The 23928-nt window shown below is 41.7% G+C and overlaps 1 protein-coding gene across 2 annotated transcripts in view; it reads left to right on the top strand.

Annotated features, from left to right (window-relative positions):
* Positions 1–1234: 1234 nt before the first annotated feature.
* The window catches only part of LOC118255613 (protoheme IX farnesyltransferase, mitochondrial), a 103467-nt gene continuing 80773 nt past the window's right edge, over positions 1235–23928 (top strand). Inside the window, exons 1-4 of one of the 2 annotated variants that reach the window (XM_035561942.2) lie at positions 1235–1394; positions 2010–2134; positions 2929–3253; positions 12272–12396. In XM_035561942.2, coding sequence (XP_035417835.1) covers positions 1352–1394; positions 2010–2134; positions 2929–3253; positions 12272–12396 — 618 coding nt within the window. In that variant the 5' untranslated portion in view covers positions 1235–1351. The remainder of the gene's footprint in view (positions 1395–2009; positions 2135–2928; positions 3254–12271; positions 12397–23928) is intronic. The other variant, XM_035561940.2, reaches the window with a different exon arrangement.

Below are 23928 nucleotides of genomic sequence, written 5' to 3'. Positions count from 1 at the left end.
GTGTTTGCTACGTGATGTTTATTTTGTTTTTGCAGGTGTAAATTTAACTTGAGATCGAATCTGTGGTAGTTACAAAAACTGGAGATGCAAACAGGAACTGCAAAGTGATATATGCTGAGTGATGAGAACTCAGAGTAAAACAGGTTATTAATTGTAAGAAATGTGAAGTCCTAATTTCTCCCCAGCTCCCCAAGTAGAAGCAGAGTGGAAATAAATGCTTCAAAGTAGGATATTCTTGGTGAATTAAAGTGAGTGTTTTCATTTTATCTTCCTAATAATGATTTAAGATGACTTTTGCATGAATTTAAGCACTATAAAGAAATGAAAGCCCGGGAGGAAGATGGGTCTGAGGCAGATTTCCATGTTAAAATATTGAGAATGATTTTCTAAAGCATTTAAGTGACTTATAGCCTACATCTCCTGAACTTAAACTCTTAAGAGAAAACATTTTAAAGGTGCCTGGGGGTGCAATTACGCTTTACAGCTTGAGCAGTCCTAACCATTCCCCTGCCTTTCTGGTCGGAGCACAGCAGAGGCCCCCTCCTCCGTGCCTCGTACCAGCTTTCAGCCTATCCGACCCTGCACCGGATGGGTTCAAACAGTTAACCCAGCAAAATAAGTACATTTTCCCTTCAGGTTATCAAGTTGAATCTGCTTGGAGATGGATCCAGCGAGCACCAGCACTGGTGCAAGGGAGGATGAGCCTTCAGTGAGGACCTCTCTGGGCAGCATCCATCTTCTAAATCCGACCTCCTGCAGCGTGTAACTGAAACCAAGTGGTTTAGAAAACTAATTCCAATGTGAAATTAGAATTTAGAAAACTAATTCCAAAAGTGACTTTGGCAGGTGAACACAAGTGTTTTTGTTGTTTGTTTTTAACCAAGCCTTGAGATCTGTAATACTCAGGTAGTTTGGGGAATGAGACTCCCTGTCCTCACCGACCTGGCTGCCTCATTTACCTTTTTTCTTATCCCTCACTCGGCTGTTTCACAAGCATTTTGTGACCCCACCCCCCGCGAACTCCACGGCACCCTCCTCCTGTAACAGCCACTGCGCTAAGCCCGCGATTTTTAATAAAAACGCTGCGATCCAGAAAAAAAAGAAAATTTTAATAACCAGCGCCAGAAACAAGAGTATTGGGTACCCCTGCAAGGGTCTGAGCTGCTTCTCGGCAGCCGCGCGGTAGAAACCTGCAGTCCCCGCGTCCCCTCTGTCCCCTCCCGTCCCCGGGGCCGGGCTCCCCTCAGCCGCCGGCGGAAGCGCCGACCCGGATGGCGTCCCGAGGTCGGGCCGCGCAAGATGGCGGCGCCCAGGCGCTGAGGGGAGAGGGCGGCGGGAGCAGAGCAGCGCCATGAGCGCCGCCCGCCGCTGCAGCCCGCCCCGGGCGCTGGCAGGTACCGCGGGCCGGGCCGGGCCGGGCCGTCGCTGGAACAGCCCTGGGGGCAGCGGGGCCCGTCGGTTTTGTCGGGGCGCTGGGTGGGGAGCGCACGCCGGGTGTACCCGGGCATGGCCGGCTCCTGTGAGGGGTGTCCCCGCGGGGCGTGCTGGGGCTGAGGGTGCCCTTCAGGGTCGTGTAGTGTTGTGGGGTCGTTGGTTTGTAGCGGTGTTTTCTTCTTAAAATAAAATAAAGGAGCATAGATGTCATATCAGGCACGGGTGGCCTTGGTGTGATCTTGCAGCCCTGTGGCAGCTGCTTCCTTTAAGCGCTGCTTATGCTGTGTGGCCGAGATGCTCTTACTTGATAAAGCTGTGGGCTCGTGGAGGAGGAAGACAAGCTTAAAAAAGCATGTTTGTAGGGAGCTGGGAAATTAGGAGGAAAAACTCCAAACCATTAGAGCAACCTGCACTTTCGGTTTATTCAATAGGACTCCACAAATGTGTCTCCCCCCGTCCAGGTTCCCATTTGTGGTGGTGTCATGTCCCAGCAGACAACAGACGTTGTAGGCTGAATTACAGGTGAATCCGGGGGCAGAGCTGGAACCTAATGTTCTCCTTTTTTCTTTAAATAGGTTTATTTATTTGGCACTTGAAGAAAACAGGAATACGGCAAGTACCATGCCAGTTTGTGCATCTGTGCCGAGTAGCCAATGACAGATTGATCACGTTTCAGTACTTTAACTTTCTCAAACGAATGGTAAGTCAAGGAATGCGGTTATCCCATGTTTCTCATTCCTTAATTAACTTTGCCTCGTGGCGAGTCAAATTGGAGATTGGTTGAAAAAACAAAATTTCCTATCCGGCAAGCTCAGGCAAGTCCAAGCATCTCCTTTTGTGCGTTGCATCAGAGTTAAGCACATGGGATCTGAAACAGTTGAGGTTGGAGGAAGGCCGCTGCAGCACAGATAATGCCTTGTGCCGCGGCGTGTCCTCTTCCAGACAGAGCTTTCCGTGCCTTTGAAGTGGAGTGCTCATCTCCTGCTGGGAAACATGAAACTAAATTACTTTTGCATTTATTATTCATTAAAGTGCTAGTACGAAAATCACTCATATCTTATAAAGATGCAAAAAGTTGAGTTTCTGTTTTTAGAGATTGGAGTTGTTATGGACCTATGCGTACCTGTTTGTTTATGGTTGAATTAATCACTTATAAATTAAGTGATATTGCCTGGTAGTTTTGAAGATGAATTAAGTAAAGTTTGCTGTCAAAACTACAAGGGAAGTTATATTTTGTTCAGAAACAGTTCTTCAAGGTTAAGTAAATGCCATTGAGGCAATTGCGAAATGGAAAACTGGCTTCGTTGTATGTTGTCCAACTTCAGAAACTTTGTGCATGAAATAAGTGTTTGAAAGAAGACTAACTCAGTCGTGTCGCTATAGGAAGTAAACCTGATAAGAAGAATAATGCAGCAATAATTTTGGCATTAATAACAACGTAAAATGGATGAAAACATCTTAGCTAATCATCTTAAAATTTGTCATTCTATTTAGTATGTAACACAGTACAACAAAGACCTCAGCCAACGAGCAAAACCTAAGTCAGATTCAGTTGCATCTCCTTTTCGTGAGAGTCAACAATTGGATCAAGAAAAGAAAGTTATACACAAGATTATACCAATTTCACCTGTTCATCAACCTTTGTCTAAGACATCAAACAGAAATGAGCTGGGAGAAATGAAGTTAGCTGCAGAAATTGGAGGCTCAGCCACACCGCTTAGAGCAGAATCCAAAGAAGAAAGACAATGGAAAGAAATGAAGCTACGGCTGGATGATTTGCCAGGAATTTTGGCACGTTTGTCCAAAATTAAGCTTACAGGTATTACTGGTTGTTTTTTCACTTCTGTGTATTCTGTTTGATATTAGAGTTCTCTAACATGCTAATGGTACAGATAGGCTTTTGTGTGATAATTCCCACTTCAGTGACACAAAGTACCAGGGTCAATTCCATCAAACGTGTGCTGGAAAAAAATAGTTTTATAAAAGTTATTTCTTCGCCTATTAAATTTGTTTAGAATCATCATTGCTTGCACCATATTGTCAGTTAGCTTTTGGGGATCATAAGCAAGAGTTTGTACAAAAAAAATACTTTGAGGTAAAACTGGAATAGGAAGAGATTTTATAAACCTTGTATTAAGTTAAAACCTTTTTGCTTAAGTTTACCAACGTTCTATCTCATTTACCTTTCATTTTAATACTACTTCTTTTCAAATTCATATTAAGAGCACCAACAAAAGATAATCAGAATAATTTCAAAATTTATGAAGGAGAAGTTTTAGGTATGACCAATTAAAGTTTCTGAAATGAGGTATAGTTTCCTTTTGTAGTTGTTAACAGAGTTAACATAACAACTAGAAATTGCTTCTTTGCCAAGCAGTAGGGTTAAGTATGCTTTATGTCTAAGGAAGCTGTAATGATCTGACCGAAGACTTAGATTTTGTCGGTATCAGGGCCAAGAACAGAAGTACAATTATTTGAAGTCCCTACTGTGGTGCTCTCTCCAGTGGGTGAATTTTTCTGGTTTAAAAAAAAAATCAGTAATAAAACTGTTATTCTATGCTATAACAACTTGTTATAATAAAAATCCCGAATTCAGTTTGTTTTCTGAAACTTTTGTCTTGCAGTATATATGTTTTCCCTCTTTGTTTTCCATGGAAAAATTGTACTGGCCACATGCAATGTACAATGGTCATTTAATTTTTTCTTAAATAAACAGGCCTTCTAGTTCTCAGTGTTGGTGAGACATCTCATGTTTTGGACTTGCAAAACCGATCTTGTCTGTATGTCCAAATGTTCCTCCTTGTTATTTAAAAAAACCTCAAGATGTATTTATTTTGTGCTGGTCAAGAGTTGAGTTAGTAGACTTGATGGATGAAAAATCATGTGTTTTTGATACTTTAGTGATTCCCTTTTATTTGTTAGCCCTGATAATTTCAAATTTAGGCATATAAAACTCTTACTGGCACCTTTATCAGTTATCAGAATTATTGCACTCCCAGGTTTGCAACAGCTTTGTGACACATACAACCTAAATTATTGCCTCTTCTCTTTGTGTGGAGCTGATCTGGTTTTCCTCCTCATGCTGTTAAGTTTTTAGCAGTATTTTGTTTCTCTAGTGCTCACTACAGGTAATGTTTAAGTGCTATATGAACAATTAACTCTTTTGGCATATTTTCAACTAGGTGATTTTATTTAAGTGGCTCTTTAATGTGAGCTTGAAGCCTATGCTGGTTATTGAAATAGAATTAAATTAAAAAAACTCAATAGATCCAGAAATAAAAAGTTAAAGTTCTGTGATTAAGTGATCAGTTTAAATGGGGTGAGGGGGAAGAGAAAGGTGGAGAAAGGGAGAGAATCAGCTCTTGTTTTAAACACTTTAAATGTGTTAAATTTGCTGATAGTCCTTAAGGGTAAGCTCAGTACCGCATCTGACCATTATTGTTGCTTCTCAAAACAGGAGTTTGAAGAACTTCACCAAGACGGAAGAGTATCTCTTTCGGGGGAAAATAATTTTGTGTGTTATTTTCTTCGTGTGGCCTCACTGTTGGTGCCAAAATTCTGAACGGCTTCTAGTAGCTCTTGTTGAAATGGAAAAAACAACATTGCAGGCAAGAAAGTACCACTCTGTTTTTAAAGCATAATGTTACCTGAAAGCTGTAGAAGGCAAAGGTTACGGAATTTCATTTGGTTCAAGACTGGCTGTTTTGTACAAGTGTGCGTTTTCAGATGTGCTGTTCTTGAGACAAGGTGATAAACTTTGCATCTGTTGAGAAGGCGTAGAGATATAGAAAAAAGTGAATCCCTCTTCTTGGTGCAGTCTTTGTGTATTTGGCAGGGAGATTGTATTGAAATGAGAAAATATAAAAGCACGAGTTGGATTTTGGATGAAGAGAGGTTTGCAGGAGGGAGCTCTGTTGCTGGTCTTTTTGGTCAAAGGACAGTGTAGGAGGCGAGCAGGAAAAGTACTCGGTGCGGCATGCAGAGCAAGGAAGTAGATTGAGCTCTTTTTCCAAGCTGTGCGATCATGTGGAAAAATACAAATTCTGTAAAGAGTATGGTGGTGTAGTTCTTTGATTTATTTATTTATTTTACTAAAGAAAAAATAGATTCTCTGAGGTCACTTTTACTCTACAAATGACACGCAACTCAATTCCTTCCACCCATGAAGTTCTGATAGATCTCATATCCTATGTGTTTATTTTGGCAGGCTCTTTATTTATACTTTTTAGGGTATAAAATAACAAAAAAACAAACTGTGCATTATGCTGAAATGAGACTTCCTTATGCCCTCTTCTCTTCCCGCTGCTGAAGTAAAGAGATGTTTGTTTGTGTTCTGAACTGCAATTCACCTTTGAAAGGAAATGAGTTTAGCTATTACCATACCCTCCTGCTTCATGTAAACTATAGCTCTTAGGAGTCTGCCATGAGAAACTCTGCCTTTCCAACAGAAGAGGAAAAAAAGAACTGTTTATATTCTTTTGCCATAAAAAGTGATTAGGGAATTTTTAATTACTTGTTGCATAATCCACCTTTTCGGGTTCGATTTCCGTCCTTTCCTTTCTCTGTTGGCTGCTGCCTGAACAGCTGCATCGTACCATCCTGGCACTTGGAAAGCTAATGCATCTGCCTGAAAAGTCTTCAGAATTATAAATGTCATTGTCTTCAACTTTATCCCAAAGTTCATGTGTAGTTGAAAATAGGAAAAGGAATTGTGAGGTATGGTGATAGGAGGAAATCCTAGTAATTTATAATGCATACACATCGTTAAGAATATCAGGCGGTCTCATCTTCTTAAACTTCATGCTTTTGCCAGTGATCACAGATGAAAACTAAGATGAGCTGTGTGGAAAAACACAGGAAAGAAATGCCAGGTTTTGGTTTGGGGGAAGCGCAGCGAAGGCACAGTGTGCAAAGTGCTGGGTGTTCTCCTTAGCGACTTTGCTACGGTTTGTGAACATAAAGTCATTGCTGCTCCTGCACTAAAGGATGCCTTGTGCATACCTTGTGGTGACAGTGACCAGCCAGAGGCACAGCACGTTACGTAGCACACGTCTGGCAAGTGGATGTGTAAACATGAGTAAGGTGTAAACTTAATTGCTAATTTCTGAACTGCTGTAGTTTTCCTAATCTAAATTGCAAGCTCACTGAGGAAGGGACGGTGTCTTTAGCTTTTCTCTCTCTGCTGTGCCTGTAAGAGTTGAATCCCGACTCTTGTTTCTCCTTCTGGCTACTGTAATACAAACCTTCAGTTTCTTGAAGAAAGGCACATTAATGTCCACATGTTGTGGGCATTTCCCTGTCTTTCCTTTGCCCTGTATTTTAGTATACTACAGTGAACATTTTCAGTTGTCTTCATAAACACATTAATTTGCATCTAATGATTCTTGTTTATACACGGTTGTTCATTTGATTGCTGTTTACCCAGAGATCCTGTGCCAAGTTGCAGTCTTTCACCCAAAATCTTTATATTCTTTCACATCATCTCATTGCAAAGCACTTGTAACTTCCAAATCTTTGAAGCCGCTTTAGCTTTGGTAGTATTTTTCCAAAATACAGGTCAACAGTTAATCTGCTAAAGCATGATGAATATTCTTTTCTGTTCTGATTACTGAAGCCCTGTTTCAGATCTCATTGGAGAGACTTCTCTGCTGGGTGACTTGCTTTGGTTCCGTGTGTGCAGCATCCACAGAATCGCAGGGACCTCAAGGTGACGCTTCAGAAGGTCATCTAATCTGTTTTTCCCCCAGGCAGGACCAACCTTAGGTATATCATCCCTGACTTCATGGTGCTCTGTTTGTTCTAAAAACCATCCAAGGGCAGAGAATATACAGCTTCCCTGTGCAGCCTGCTGCAGTGTGTTACTGTCCTCTCTGCTGAAAAGCTTCATGGTGGATATAACAAAAAACCCCGTTGCTTCGATTTGAGTGTATTGCTGTTTCTCTAAGCACTACGAAATCTGGAAACTTTCTCCAAAGTTTGTTTTTCTGTGTATCTCTCATTTGGATGTGAGACATTGTTTGGTTATATCTAGCTCTCAGAGAGTTCAGCCCAGAATCCTGTTAATGTTATGTTAAGAATAGTCGGGAGTAAATTCTCTCTGCTCTTGTTGTGATCAGCCTTCGGAGAGAGCTAAAATAGGCCAGCCTGGGGTGTTTATACCTCAGTAAAGCTGGAGTCATTTGTCATCTTTAATAGAGTCATTCCAGGATTTACCATGGTCAGATCAGAATCAAACCTATTTTTTTTTAATGCTTTTTCCTCGCCAAAGTGTTGTGCAGGTTACAGGCTGAATCCCAGGACTGGTGGAATCAGTTCTCTGAGGAGGCCCATGCATTTATTTGACGTTTGTTTTTAAGGTAAAGATTCGTGTGTCGTTCTGCTGCTATCTGATCATTAGTAGCTTCTTCCACAGGAAGAAAGATTTTGACATTCTCCAGTCAGATGCCAAAATTCTTTTAAAAAGAGGATTGGAAGAAAAGAGGATTGTCCTCTTTTTTTTTTTAAATATGCTGTGAATCTTGGCGTAGAGAAAAATGTTTCATAAATTGTGTCAGGGGAGGTTCTGACTTGACCTAAGGGAAAAGCGGTTTTGCAATGAGGACAGTCAAACTTCGGAGCAGGTTGTACAGAGATGATGTGAAATTTCTGTCCCTGGAGATGTAAAAGCCCCAAGGGACCCGGCCTGAATTCAGCACTGACCTTCGTTTCAGCAAGGGGTTGGACTAGGCGATCGCCTGAAATCCTTTCCAAGTCGGAACTGCTCTCTGATGTGGCTAGACAATGTCAGACAGCATCCTAGGAGCAGAGACTGCATGCTGCAAAAATACGTATAGCTTCTACATCACGGATGTACTGAGCTACATTTAAATTTTGAAAAATGGACAAATAATATTTATGAGCATTTTCAGGTTTGGAGACTAAAAATAGGGCATTTTTTCTTATGCACACTTTTAAGAAAATAATCCCATTTTCTTTACTAGAAAAAAACAACCCAAGTTCATCAGATGTATTGCTTACGTCTGAATTTGTCTGTGCGCTGGTGATCATCTAGCGCAGACGTATTGAAGTGGAAATGAGAAGCGTGAGACATTTGCTACTGGCTTGCAGTGTGATCGTTAACACCCTGCCTCATCCCTGCATCCATTGCGAAATGAAGATGATGGTTATCCAGCTTTGCATAATGACTCTGAGTGTTGCTGAACTGCTAAGTAATGTGGCATCAATCACTAAATAAGGTGCTTGTGTGTGCATGGGCAAAAATCTGCTAACAGCTGCTCTAGTGAAAAAAAAAATCCATTTGCTTGGAGTTCCAGTACATTTCCACTTCAACTGAGAGCAGAATTTATTCTTTTAAATTGTGGCTTTAATATAGCCAGAAACTTTGACGAAGATTTATCAGTGTTCCTTGTATAGATTGTTACTAGTCTACACGCATTCTCCAGTCCTAAATATATTTTATAGGTCTGTCAAAGTAGTTCTCATTTTGTGGTTATTAAATCAGTAACTATTATCCTATCAAAGAGACAAAGCTTCATAGTGATAGTTTGCTAGCAATTTGTTTTCCATGCTACAAAGAAAACTAATGAAAGAAAAACAAACTATTATTACAGTTTATTTTTTGCAAAGCATTTTAAAATTCTTCAACAGTAGAAGAGATTATTGCTGTTTGCTCTGTTTGTGTTACTGCACTTGAATTTTATATGAGATTATATGAAGACTTGCTTCAAATTACTGTCCCAAATTTAAATTTGCTTCAGGAGTTTGGCCGTATTCAGTATGCAGGTTAGAATCTACAACAAAACCGAGATGCACCTACCCCAGAAAAATCTAAGTTTACGAAGAAAACCTTTGTCAGACCCACAGCACCAATGTTGAGGCTGTATTTGTCTTTCCAGAAAGCAAAGAGTGAAAACTCAGGAAGAGAAGTTCCATCAGCTCTTGGAAAACCAGTTTCCTTTAAAGGAGTACAAAAACACTTGTAATAAAACGGTAAAATAGCTTCTTAAATTAAAATAGGAATACAATTGCTTTTGTTCTTCCATATGTACTGATACATAATCAGTACGGGAACAGAAAGGAAATCTAAAGCTGAAGTGGTTTGCTTTGGGTTTCTTCCCCTCGACTTTGGCTTGGCTACTTTCTAATAGGAGCTAAACAAAATATAGTGTGGTGATTCGCACGGTACAAATACAAAGATTTATAAAGGCAGATTACAATGAAGCCAAACAGGAATGCAAAGCATACTATGCACTGTAGTCCTTTCGAACGTGTTCTTGTGCTGGAAATAACATTATTCACTTTTTTTTTCCCCCCACCAGTGCATTAGCGTTTTATTTTTCATTGATGTTGAAATTGTAGACAAATGTCCCTTCTTAATTTCTGTTAAAGCTAAAGATGTTTAAAAGACAAAATTAGGTTTAGGTTGAGATCATAAGTTTAAATCCTGGCTTCTTTTTGAAGATAATGCCGGCTCTCATCAACAAATCTTGAAAGGATCAGTTCCATTTTTCTATAAGGTGAAGTGAATTTGACCCCAAAAGCACTAAACTAACAGGGATTAAAAAACAAACAATCTGTGACCTCATTCCCTTGATGTGATTTCAATTATATATACTTTTCCTCCATGAAAAAAAGTAGAAGAGTAAATTATTGCTTCCCCAGGAAAAGCAAATAAACTTCCCAATCCAAAGGGAACGTTTTCCTATTTACTCTTAACATGTCGCATTTGAATTGCAGGGTGATGAGACAAGCAGGGAAAACCTTGTGTTGAGAGCTCTGCCAAGCAACCCAAAATACCTGTTTCAATTGGATAAGTAAGAGGATGTACTATGGCCTTTTTTTAACGAGATCCTGCTAAGTCACTCTGAAATGACGGGCTGAAATTAATCCAGAGAAATCAATGGGGACTTTAATTAGTGCTGTAGCTATGCTGTATTAGGATTTCTTTGAGGTCAGTGTGATGGTAAGGTTACATAGACTGTTTGCCAATCTGCTCCACCTTTCTTCTTCAGTTAATGAGTTGGTGTTTTCCCATAATAAATTGGCGTAAAGTGCTCTCTAAGATAAGTTTTAATTAAACTCTTGTCTAGAAGTGGAAGGGTGATTTATTATGCCAAAAGATGAATGTAATAATTCTTAGAAATGCAAACACCACTGCTTCACCACCTTTTGGGTGTATTTTTAACTCTATCAGCTGTAAACCAGGGAATTTCATATTTTCTTGAAATTATAATCTTGACATTATTTCTTGATTATTCTCTATGAAGAAGGATCCAAGTTTGAAACCAGGATGCTCTGTCCCTGAGTTCTGAATAGCTGGGGTCCAGTCTTTTCGCAGTGATCAGTACTTGCATGTCTGCAGGTAAGGGTAAGGCTCCGTGCAGGTTCGAGGTGTTCTGGAAGCAGCTGAAGGAGCCAGGTGCTGTCATGAGAGGTGAAGCTGTGGGCTTAGCGTGGTACAAACCTTGTGCTCTCGGAGACTTGAGTCCCAGCCATCCGTGCAGCACCCCGTGAATCCACAACGAGGCTAAATAAGTTACGTTTATGACAATGTGAAATACGTTATTATAATAATATTCATCAGCCAACAGATTTAATACTTAGCGGAAAGTTTCGCTGAGCAGCATGTCATCTTCACTGTCTTTTTATGATTAAATCCTAAGGTCCTTATGTAGGCACAGCTCTTGAAACGAGTGCTTTGCATGTACGTCCTTGCTGACAGGTCTCTGCCGTGACATTTACTTCTTCCATCTCCAGTAACACTACCCAGCAGATAATCCAGATATATCAGCAAAGGTCATTTATTTGTCACTTAACTTTAGACTCATAGGAGGCTTTGTAGGAATCAGGAAGATGAGAACATTTTGATTCTTTGATGCATACTTTTAATTTGAGATCTGGAACATGTAATTACGCACAAGACATTTTTAAATTATTTAATAACTATTAATTTTCAATTGTCAGTTTCAAGGTCATGAGCAAGAAACTCAGTAAGTCCCGACTTTTATAGTATAAGAAATTTTTATTTTATAGTATTTCTTGCCAAATGCGAGTTTCATGTAACCTATTATTTGGGTAATTGCAGTATTAGGATTGAGACTAGGGTAACTTTCTTTTTAAGCATGTGATTAGCAGTACTATACTAAAGTTATAATTTTGGATGACAAAACTGAAATGGATTTTTGTTAAAGACTTCCAAATTTGATTGGATTAAGTGTTGCGAGGTCCATGTCGTGATGTGATTGTACCTTCTGCCTGAAGTGGGCATGTCAAATGGAAACAGTGCAAGCAGATGCTTTTACAGTGAAGTTACTGGCTTCACCAGGTGTAGTCTGCGTAGCCTTGTTTTTTTCATTTTTTTTATTTTTGTTTGTTTTGTTTTTTTGCCCTGCTGAAGTTTCTGCTATATTTTGATAGAATTTCTCTCTCTCGGTTCAGGATTTTTCCCAACTGTTTTTCTTCCATGGTAGACTTTGCAGTGGCGTGTGGGTTACAGGGGGGAAAAAAAGTATCTCAGGCACCTGTTGTATGAGGCAGCTTGATCCTGTAGCAATCCATAGAATAGAGAATGCAGTGCCATAAGTTTTATTCTCACCTCTTCTGCCTAAGTTCTGTTGCTTCTGGGTGTCTCATCCCTGGCAGTTGTCCTTTCCATCTTTGCCTTCGTTATGCAGTTAGCGTTGCTTGTACTCTGTTCTTGGGGCTACTTTGATCCAAAAACCAGTAAAAAGTTAATCTGTGCTGTAGTTCTTACAGGGTTTTAAAACCTTAACTCTAGCGATACGTATGAAGGAGATGGTTTCTTGCTGGTTCCTTGACCTGTGCTCTTGTGTTGCAGCTCTGGTTGTGTGCACGGCGTCCGCTGGGTTTGCCATGGCCCCGGTCCCTTTTGACCTGACTTGTTTCCTGCTCGCCTCGCTGGGAACGGGACTGGCTTCCTGCGCTGCCAACTCCATCAATCAGGTCAGTGCCACGGCTCTGCTGCGAGCTGCTGATGTCCTGCCGTCGGAAACGCTGCCAGGAGCGAGCGAGCGGCAGGGCGTGCGGTGCCTGCAGCCTCAGCGCGAGCTCTGGGCCGCTAAAACCGACGCCATGGAAGGACCGTGTCTGTGAATTAGAGTCTCTGGGCACAGTGTGTTTGTTCAGAATTGAGCTGATGAGGTTTTAAGCCTCCCAATAATAATGTTTGTCTTGATAATACCGAGCATGGATCACTGAAAATGACACAGGAAGAACTGTGTAATTGGAGTACCAGAAGAGCCAGCAGGGCTCCAGCCTTACGGGCCTGGCTCTTCGGGCGCTTTATTGCCTGACCTTGTCGGGTCTGTCTGAGGAGACGCTCGGAGCAGTTTTCTAAATGAGTGGGGCGTCGGGGGGGTTAGTGCGTCTGGAATCAGGATATCTCCCGTGCATTTGTTAAACACACTGGAAATCTCAGCCGTGGGGTAGCTGTGTCTCATGCTCCAAAAGTTGTAGGTGGCTGAACTTGAGCTTCCCTGCATGTGTGAGAGTTTCTGCAGGGCTTGATGCTGATCTCTCAGCTCTCCTGCAATCAATCCAGCTGTGAAGCAAAGTTGCTCTTAGGCTCTTCTTAAGTCCCAAAGGAGAGACAAACTAGTGAGCAGGTAACATGCAGGGTGGAATGGACTTACAAAGCGTGGTAGCCACAGTCACTTTAAGCTGTAAATACGAGCTGAAACAAGTGGCAGTGCCTTTGATAGCACTTTGTGGTTTCAGCAGTCATCTGGGCAGTGGGGGCCTGAGTCCTAGGACACTGCTGATGGAGCAGGTCATGGAGCTTTGCTGTGATCTGCATCCTGGAGACACCTTGACTGGGTCAGGCTCTCTGTGCTTAAGCCTCTTAACAGCTCAGTTGCCAGCACCTGATGTGTTCTTTGGGATTGCACCCATAAGCACACCTTGTTCAGGCTCATGTGAGCGCAGGTGGTGCTGCTTGTTTTCACTGAGCTTGGACTTGGGCTCAGCAGCTAACTTGGTGTCTGTTTTCTTTGTAAAATAGAAGGAATGCTGCATTTTTGTGAATTCCATGGAAATATTTAGGTGAAAACACTTAGCCTTGAAAAAAAAAGTATACATTTGCACGTATTTTTCTACAAAAGAAGGTCTGGATAAAGAAGCTGTTGTAACTGGAGGAGGAGCTTTGTAACTGGAGGAGCACCAAAAGGTGGAGCTTTCTTGGCTTTGATATAATTTCAGAGAGATGCTTTTTCCTCTCTATCTACTGTTTTTTTTAATATTTAAGAATTTGTTTCATGACCTGTCAATGCTTTTAAGTATTTACTGTCATATTTGCCTTCCCTTTTGACATGGGTACTACTAGACTCAAAAGAGAATTAATTATTCAGAGAGAGTTATTATTTTTTATTTTATTTATTATTTTTATTTTTTATTTTTTATTATTTTTTATTAATTATTCAGAGATTCAGAGAGTTCAGAGACTCTTGTGTAACGTGTCTGTTTTGAGATTCTGATATACCTTCCTGGAGGTGATATTCATGCACAAATAACTGGTTTTCTTTGTCTTCAGCTTCTATGCGTTGCGTGATGTTGTGTTTTGTCTCAAAAGCACGTGCCTTTTCAACTCCTGGGAGCTGCTTTTTAAAGTGGTGTTTTTTAAACTCTTGAGACACTCGGTAGTACCAGGAATCCTGCACCATAATTTGGAGTTTGGTGCTTTTGAGGCTTGCTGAGAAGGGAAAGGAAAGTTAAGAGTGCAGTAACCTTGTGTTTGGGTTCATAGTGCACGATTGATTTATTCGCTGCTATCTCACCATAGGAACAGCTGTTACTGTGCCCTTAAAGAGAGGCTTACTGCAGCGTCTTGAAGTGTAAAACTCTTTTGCACAAGCAGGGCTGAGTGCTTTAAATTTGCACTCTCATTCTTCGTTAGTTTGTTACTCGCCTGTATAGGCAGACCTTCAAGGCAACTATTCTTATTAAGGAAAATAAAGCAGAGTTGGTAACAAAGCAGAAGAAAACAGCTGTGGTTTATGACCTTGTTTATCAATAGACCCTTTCAGTCGATGATTATCCGTTTTCCGATGTTGCTATTGGTGCTGTTTGTGTCTGAATTGGCTGGGAATTTAATTTTCAATAAATACTGTAAGCTCGGTATCTGTCTTGACCTTTGGGAAGGAGCACATTTGACTTGGAACTTCCTTTTATTGCTACTTTGCTCTGTCCATTGCTCCCAGCGCACATCCTCTTCCCTGGCAGCTCATGACTCATGTTTCCCTTGGTTCTCCTTGCTGGCCCTCAAGGACCTTTTTATATGATAACCGTCTTTCCGCTTCCCATATTGCTATAAATCTGTGCATCTTTAAGGGCAACTCGTCTTTCCCACCCCTCATTTCCCTGACAAATCTGCGTTCGCAATTTACAGCCCTCAAATATACCGTGGGAAGGTAAGGCGTTGATCGTGTCAGATTCCTCCCCGTGATTTAGGACAGGATGTGAAGAACTTGATCCTGTGAAAATGTAATAGAGATTCTGTAATATTCCAGAAGTGTGGTTACAAACTTCTAAACGTTCAAATTCTGTGGCTTCTTTTGTTTTTTCCATCTCTCGACCACATCACAACGATCCGGAGGGAGCTGGGGCCGGGTCAGCGCTGTCAACATGGGGTGAAGTCGGCTGGCTTGCTCCAAACTGCTGCACGGAGTAAGGCAGAGGGACCACGAAGCCATACTTTGCCGCTTTAGGAAATTGGTCTAAAATTGGTCTAAAATTGGTCTAAAATAATCTTTTAGTTATCACTTGCCCTGTTCTGGACAGATTGGAGAGCTGGGCGATCACCAACCACATGAAGTTTAACAAAAGCAAGTAAGTGCCGGGTCCTGCACCTGGGACGGGGCAACCCTGGCTGTACGTACAGACTGGGCGACGAGACGCTGGGGGGCAGCCCCGCAGAGAGGGATCTGGGGGTTGTGGTCGACAGCAAGTTGAATATGAGCCAGCAGTGTGCCCTGGCAGCCAGGAGGGCCAACTGTATCCTGGGGTGCATCGAGCACGGCATCGCTAGTCGGTCGAGGGGAGTGATTGTCCCGCTCTACTCTGCGCTGGTGCGGCCTCACCTCGAGTACTGCGTGCAGTTCTGGGCACCGCAGTACAAGAAGGACATTAAACTGTTGGAGAGCGTCCAGAGGATGGCGACGAAGATGGTGAAGGGCCTAGAGGGTAAGACGTATGAGGAGCGGCTGAGGTCACTTGGCCTGTTCAGCCTGGAGAAGAGGAGGCTGAGGGGGGACCTCATCGCAGTCTACAACTTCCTCGCGAGAGGGAGTCGAGAGGCAGGGGACCTATTCTCTGTTATCACCAGTGACAGGACCCGTGGGAACGGTGTGAAGCTGAGGCGGGGGAAGTTTAGGCTGGACATCAGGAAGAGGTTCTTCAGCGAGAGGGTGGTCACGCACTGGAACAGGCTCCCCAGTGAAGCAGTCACTGCACCAAGCCTGTCTGAATTTAAGAAGCAATTGGACTGCGCTCTTAGTCACGTGGTCTAAACTTTTGGGCAGACCTGTGTGGTGTCAGGAGTTGGACTTGATGATCCTTATGGGTCCCTTCCAACTCGGGATATTCTATGATTCTATGATTCTTTTGATTTCAGATTGCTGTGATACTTGAAACTTCTCTTTTTTCCTAACCACAAGAGCTAGCGTGTTACAACAATTTACCAGAGTGGAGCTTCTCACTCCACCTTCACTGTCCTTAAGCAATAATAAAAAAGGATGGGAGTTAGCAGCACTGTGTTTTTCCATTGTTTATAGAAATGCAGTTTGGATATTTATCAACCAAAAGCATGTATTTACAAACATGTCCCCTTCACAACCATAAATTCTAGCTGTGCTTTTTGGTGGTAAGTAGAAATAATATATTTTTATGACAATTCTCTGAAACTGGGTAATGATTTTTAAGAGACTATTTTATTTATATATATATTTTTGACAAATGACAGTGAAAAAGTTGTTTGAAAATATCCTGAAAAATACAGATAAAGATTACCTGACTTGGGCTTGCATTAGCAGGTAATGTGCAGTAAAGTCATTCCAGAAATGTTTGTGTCCAAATTGCAAGAGTAATTGCAGTAATTCATGTTAGACAGCATTTTGGTAGAAATAGGCCTGTAGAAAAATGTATGAATTCTGGTGATCCATATAAATATTGAAGGATCCTTGGGTGTTTCTATAGAATCAGTGTCGAGTGTTGAGAATCAAGCGTCGTGCTGTGGCCTGTGCGAGAGTTAATTCCTGCTGGAAGGTGCCAGGAGAAGATCGTGTTTTGTTTCTCTTGTCCTCTACCAGCAGTTTTGTCTCTGCCTCACTCCTTTGTATCACAATACTTCAGAGTTGTACTTCTCACCTCATCTAGCATTTTAGTGGCGTGCTAATCCAGTGGTCCCTCGTTCTCTTCCACATCATGCAACACCGCGTTACATCCTTCAGCCCTTCAGTATTGTACTACAACATGTCACCACTTTTCAGTCCCACCTGCTAAAACCGCTTTCCTTTTTTTCTTCTTTTTTCTTTTTCCAGCATTGAAGTAACTTAAAATTATTTTGGACAGGTGTTTTCGATTGGCGTTCTTTCTTTTCAAAAGAATAAGTATTTTACAATGGTTTTAATTTTAAAAAATAAAATAAAATACTAATGTATTTACCAAGGAATAGATTGAGGCACATTTTCACTGTAACACTGCTAAGTCAGCCAAATGCACCAGAAAATCTCATTATAAGAGATCAGTCTTACTAATTGCAGCTACGGTAAGGAAAATGGAAATCTGTTTTGGGGTTTAATCTAGTAAATGCTGCATGTTAATTGTGAATTAACCAAATAATTATTCCTAGCATATCACTTATTTTTCAAATGTCTACTTTCCTGACTCTTCCAGCATCGTTCACTGGTCTGGGTACAAAGGAAGGTATTTCACTTTAGCGGTGCTCCAGCGAAGTGACAACAAAGAATAATCAAAACATTGGTTTTCTGATAGCCTGGTGAAGACCTATCTCCTAACATATTTGTTTGCATGTTATGATCAAGCTGTCGTGCTAATGGAGTGGGAAAAAAATAATTTTAACTTAGCTGATAATCTTCTGCTGTTTGCTAGTTCTGTTTTTTGATGATTTTTGAAAGCTGACTCAAGTTTCAAGGAGTAGAGCCTTACATTTATATTATGGAGAAAACATGTCATTTTTGAGACTTCTAAGATACTAGCCTCTGATTTATGGGAAAGGAGATAAAACATGAAGAGATGTTTACAACACAATACATGGCATTAAAATGTTAAAAGAATCATGTGCACGTTTTATATGTCAAGTACATTCTTCTGTAACTGCAGCACGGTTAAAAAGTGGGAGAGAGCTATAAAGATGAAAGCAGGATGTTTAAAATGGTTTGAATTTAGTAACTGAGAGCAAAAACGATGTGGTTGGATTTGACTGATAGCACCTTGAAAAGGAAGCAGACTGGACTGAGTATCTTAGCAAAGGTTGGAGAGCCAGAAATGAGAACCGTAGTAAGTGTGTTAATCAGAATGAGGGAACAAATCTGAGGACAGCTCACATCCCTGTCCCTTCGGGGTCTGATCTGATGGCTGCGTTCACGTTTTAACAACAGCCTCTCTTGGCAGCAGGGATCCCTTAGAAGTGCGGCTTTAATGGGCAGGAAGGATGGGCTCGGTGCTAAAATAATGGAGTGAAATGCAGGATCTGAGTTCAGTTGCCAGCTTGTGGACCCTGCGTGTGATCTTTTGTATTAACACAAACCGTGATGGTCGTTTGGATACTACAGTGATGGATCCCAGACCAAAATCAGAATAGAGCTGCCTTTCCTCCCATTTGTAATCCGCTCCCACCTCTGCGTTGTCAGAGGGATAGTTGTGGTTTTCACCTTTGATGTTATTTTGCTATTCTGTAACGACTTGATTGACCGGTATTCAAAAAGCAGCCTAACAAATGCTAAAAAATTAATTAGCCTACTCAGATAAGTGACTATTGCACTGTCTTCCAGAGAAAGTCGACTGCAGTGAGCAGATACAGTATTTTTTATTACAGATGCTTATTGTACTGGTTAAGGCTTCCACTGGCACTGGAAATACTCTTGTTTTATCTTGCTTCATAGACTTTTTGCAAATTTCTTTAAGTTTCGTGAGGGAATATGAGCAGGAGGTCCTGCTAGCCTTCTGGAGTACCAATGATTAAGGTGTTCAGGCACCTACAGCGCGGTCGCTCTGGGAGGCTCGCAAGTCCAGCAGTGGTTTGAAGTCTTGCTCATGTCTCCGTTGCCTGCAGATGATGCCGTGGTTTGCTGGAGTGATGGTCTGAAGTCAACATTCTTATGATTGTTTTTGTAAAAATGGGCTATTGAACGGTACTTGGAGTTCAGGAAAGAAAACGGGCAAAAACAGGTGAACAGTTCGTACCAGGATGGCCAGACAACAACATAATCAGCAGGAGCTGCACTAATGGACTTGCAGTCCAGGGCTCAGACAGAGACTTGATGCCTGTTGTCTGTTTGTAGTTTTCTGCTTAACATCTCATAATTGGATGAAAGGAGTAGGAAAAAGTAAGTTTGAGGGTGGCTTTTTTTTTTTTTTTTAATTTTGAAGAAAATGTTATGAAGGAATGCATGGAGTCCAACACCTTGTTCCTCTCTCAAGATCTATGGGCTGTAACTGTTTTAGCTTGCTTGGCCAGTTAAAAGTGTAATTCATTTTTAAAGGCAAGAAAAAAGCCCATGAGGAATCAGTTATCCCAAACATGTGCACCCTGGGGAGGAGGAAGGCGGTGGGAGATGTGCTGCCAGCTTCCAGGACGGAGAGGAGTCTTCTGCTTATCAACTTCACATTTTGTTTCAGGGCTGTCAAGCGGTAACAGTCATAACTTTATGTGAATTAGACTCAGTGTCTGATTTTTTTTTTTCTAAGTATTAACTCAGCCCTTCTTTCCCTGGCCCCATGAAACAGCTTTTGTGAGTGAGCAGGCACCTGGGAGGTTTGTATGTGGCAGGCTCTTGCTGGCACTGGGCTTTTTCACTTGCATCTTCATTTGTTTATGAAAGCTTTGTAAATACTCTAGGTATACTGTGATGAGATGCTCTGCAAAACTTCTTGCTTCAAAGTTTTCCCATCTGAGAGATGTTTATGGCAAGATTTTTGACCGTTGAAGTTAAAATGTTTCACTTTAGACTAGACATTGAGTAAACTATTTGCTTTCAGTGCCTGGAAGAAATGATTTCAAGTGATGTGACGTTAGTTGTTGTATTCCTTTCAGAGCTGTTGTGGTTTCTGAACAGCTCTACAGAGAAATCTCTTAAAAGGATTGAAGCGATGGAAAAAAATAGAGCAAGGGTTAAAGTAATGCACAGAAAACGATGGTTAGTGATAGATGCTTGGATTACTGAAGCAAAGAGAAATTGCAGAAGTCTCGCAGTCCCCCAGACCTCTTTCTCTTTATTTCCCCACAAAGAAATCGAACGCTAAAGAGAGAGCAGCAGTCGTTCTTTTTATAGTCCCAAACCAAGGCTGTTTTTTTGGCGTTGTCTCCTCATGCCTAAACTTTTCTTACCAAATACGTGTCTGAGGGCATGTAGTGAGAACTTTGATTTATAATGCCACCAGCATTATTCACATGCTCTCATTCAGACCCAACTTAGTGGAGATGACCTCTACTAGATCATTCAGCCCACCTCCGCTCCATGCAGGAGATTTTTCCCAAGTCATCTCTCCAATGTTCTGTCTTGTCCACTTTTTTAAGTGCTCTGAATACTTATATTTTGCTTCTTCCTCTAGCAGATTATTACACTGTCATTTTTTGAATAAGAGAACTTGTTCTCAATGAAAAAAAAAAAAAAAAAGAAAAAAAGAAAAAAAAGGATTTGTTCCACACAGCGCATTTGAAACATCAGATAGTCAAGTGACCAGTTTAAAGTAATTTAGAAGGACCCTAAGATGACTTTCTGAGGCTTTGAGTTCTCAAATCAAAGCGTTTCACGCCCAGGTATTAGCACCTCTCCTTTCCTGCGCGCATCCTGACTGAGCCCGCTTGCAGGCGCTCCCCGTTCCCGGCTCGGAGTGGGGAGCGAGTCAATCAGCCCGCACCCCTTGCTCGGTGGAGATTAACACCTGATGCATCTCTGTCTCTCTCTGAAGTTTCCTTTGTTTTGACTGAGCAGATTGCCTGCAGCAGGCGGCCTTGCCTTTCATCTGCCCCCCCCAGCGATCAAAAGATTGTCAGGAGTGGTTTATTAAAACCTGGTGTCTGACTGCAGCGCGGGACGGTCCGTGTTGGAGGCAGCCTGCGATGTAATTTACAGTGTACAATAAATACAAGAGAAGTGCAACACTGGAAGTCTATCTTGCGCTCCAAAGCGTGCTGATATATGCTGCTTTGATATTTTAACTGCTGGGCAGCCTTCATTAGTGGTCATCGAGGATCGTAACTTACGGCTCCGTCAGATGATCGGTAATTGCAACAGTTAGATCAAGTTAGCGCGCAGGAATCCTTGATATCGAGTGGGAATGGCTCGGCTCGTGAAGATGTATTTCATGAGCAGGGAAAATGATGAGCGCTAATGAGAACCAACCTCTGAAGGAACGATAAATTTTAAATGCAGAGATTATCTTTCCGAAGCATAAATTATTTGACCTACAACTGAAACTTGATAAAGGATCTTGGAAAAATGTTATAAATTAATGCATACCATTGTTGGAAGAAATTCTCTCTCCTCGTATGCATATTGCGTGACTATTGCGCATGAAGAGGCTTTGAAAGAAACTGGATGGCTTCCCATGGCCCTGGCGAGAGGGGACACTTAGACCCCTGTAGCAAAGCATAATCTTCAACAAAGGCAATGAAAATAAATAAAACAACATCGTTTTTTACTACTTTGCCTCCCACTGTGGCATTCATGCATTAGCATAAAGCTTCGGATTTTAGCAAAGTTTAGATGAAAATGTTTTATTTGGGTTCTTTTCCTTGTGTTACATTTCATATATTAAAAAAAAAGAAAAGAAAAAAACAAACAAAGCATAAGGAGTGGGTATGAAGCTGTTTTTAATGCCATGTCCCTTTTTTTCCAGATTGCTGTGCTTCCGGATTTGATAAAGAGAGCGCAGAATAAGTAGGAACGCAAAATAAGTTCGTCCCACTGCTAGTTATTTAGTTAACATGTAAGTGCTGGGTGCTCACCTTTTCTCCCTGTTCACATTCACCGGTGAGCAGCTCATGCCCGAGACAAGCATGGGGCAGTGGGCAGGTGAATGAATTAAGAAGATGTGGTTGAGGGGACGTTGGGCTCTTCCACGCCACCAGGACACACGTGGGGAAGCTACCCTGCCCTTTTTGTTTTCCTTCTCTCCATCTGAAGCAGCTCTTCCGTACGGATACTTTTTGGTGATGTGTGCAGTCTGAGAGTGGCTCTAAAGACAAATCCTGTCCTTAGTCTGAAACACCAGCCTGACAGACGGGAACGTCTGGGTGGTTTCTGCAGGCACCGCTTAACTTCGGCGCATGAATGAACCCTCGAGGTAGCCCGCATCTTGGTGCTTCGGGAGGCTTTGTCTCGTTAGCGCCATACAGAAATGTTCCCTGATAATCCTGGAGGCAAGTGAGGTAGGGGGAAAGAAATAATTTACTAAATGATTAATTGTCAGGAGTACTTCAGTGGTGTGGGGTTCCCTTTAGATCCAGTGCCAGATTTCCCCTGGAAACCCTGATCACAGGCAGAACAAAGGAATTTCAAAGGACCAAAATGATGGAATGTGGAGAGAGAAGTAGACAAAAGGGGAAATGTAGTACTTAATAAGATTTATCTGGCTTTTTGATCCATAGCGGTATTATTGCCTTTCTAAGCTTAAAAAAGGAAAAGTGGAAATAATTAGTCAATATTATTTGTCCGTATTTAAAGAGGTTTTGACATTTTCCAAATCGATAAGAGTTTCTTTAGTAATGCAAATATTAAATTCTAACCCGATCAGATAATTACTGAAGTGTCGTCATCTTTTTGTGACGTAAACTGTGTTCTTTTCTTTTTGCCTTGAGTCAGGCTGCTGACAACGGTGGCAATCCAGTACGGTGTGTGCTGCGCTCCACAAAAAACTCCGAGCACACCGTGAAGTTTGACTCGCAAGGGTTAAGGAAAAGTGTTTCCTGGTTCCCTGATGCAGCCTCCCAGTACTGTTTCTTTAGGGAATAGCTCATTGAAACACAAACCCAGAGCATTCTAACGGTCCCTTTCCTATTGAATGATCCTTGGGTTTTCCCTTTCAGTTTCTGTTGTTGAGAAATATTATGTAAATGCCAGGAATTCAGATTCTTCTGTGTCTTCATAGCGTTGGATTTGATTTATGTGCAGTAAAACACTAAAAGTCCCCTCTCTTTAATTCTGCATGACTGCTGCTGCTGTTTGTACCAAGGCTTACTCTGCTTTGTCCACGTTACACCAGGCGTTTTGCAAAGGCCACTAGCAGAACGCTGCCTGGTAGCATTGGCAAAGGCACATAGGGCTGGAGCAAGCACTTGTAACATTCTTGTTTAGATGGGTTGCAAGATGTTAAGTTACATTATCTTAACATTGCTCTTGACTCATTTTTTTCCCAAAGCTGCGAGATTTTGCAGTAAAGCCTTTCCAAAGCTCGGTAGTGGTTTGGGGGCAGGTGGGTGTCCCAGGGAATCTTCTTTTCATGGGGATATGGGGAAGCTCAGAGTAACCGTTTCTGTTTCAGTAGGGGTCTGGTGTAAACACACACAGGTGTAGTGCATGCTTGGGTGAATATCTCTGTAACCAATGCGATAACTAGTATTAGAAAGACTGGTGATAAAGTTGCATGAAGTGCTTAATTATTTCCCCTCTTCTTTCCTTGGTCACGTTGATCCTTTTTTTTTGTTGCATTTATAGGGAATTTAACTGTCCTGGTAGTTTGGCACAGGTACCGCAGTGACATAATTCTTTTGATTTTTCCTTCACGCTCCGTCAGTACTTTGTCGGAAAAGCACTTCTGGGATTGGCAGGGTAGCAGGTCGCTGAGAACATGATCATGGTCTCTCTGACATAAGTGAGGCACCGATAGATGGATTTGGTTCCATTTTTGAAAACTCCCCGTCATGTGTAATAGCAGTCATCTGCTGGGGTGTCACTACTTCGGCACTTACAGTTTTGAAGGCACCGAAGCAGAGTCTGCGGGTCAGGGTGGATGCGACTTACAGAGGATCCCTTCATTCATATCTTTACTTCTCAATTTCTTGGTGTTAGCACAGAATTGTATTTATTTATTTTATTGCAACGGTGTCTTGAGAGTTAAGTGGTGTTGGAGGTTAAGATAAGGCTGTGTGTCCCGCAGAGTTCGCAGTCTGGGAAGCTACAGAGCAGGAAAGTTTGTGTGTGTGCCTTTACGAAACCAAACCCATTTCTCTGAGTCACCTCCTTCAGCTTTTCAGGGGAGCACGGAGGGAAGGCTGAAAGGAGGTCTGTAGGAATCAAG

This window comes from Cygnus atratus, chromosome 18 (assembly GCF_013377495.2).
Source record: "Cygnus atratus isolate AKBS03 ecotype Queensland, Australia chromosome 18, CAtr_DNAZoo_HiC_assembly, whole genome shotgun sequence".
Classification (NCBI taxonomy): Eukaryota; Metazoa; Chordata; class Aves; order Anseriformes; family Anatidae; genus Cygnus; species Cygnus atratus.
The sequence above is the reverse complement of the archived record's forward strand: the minus strand, read 5'-3'. Positions and strand labels throughout refer to the sequence as shown.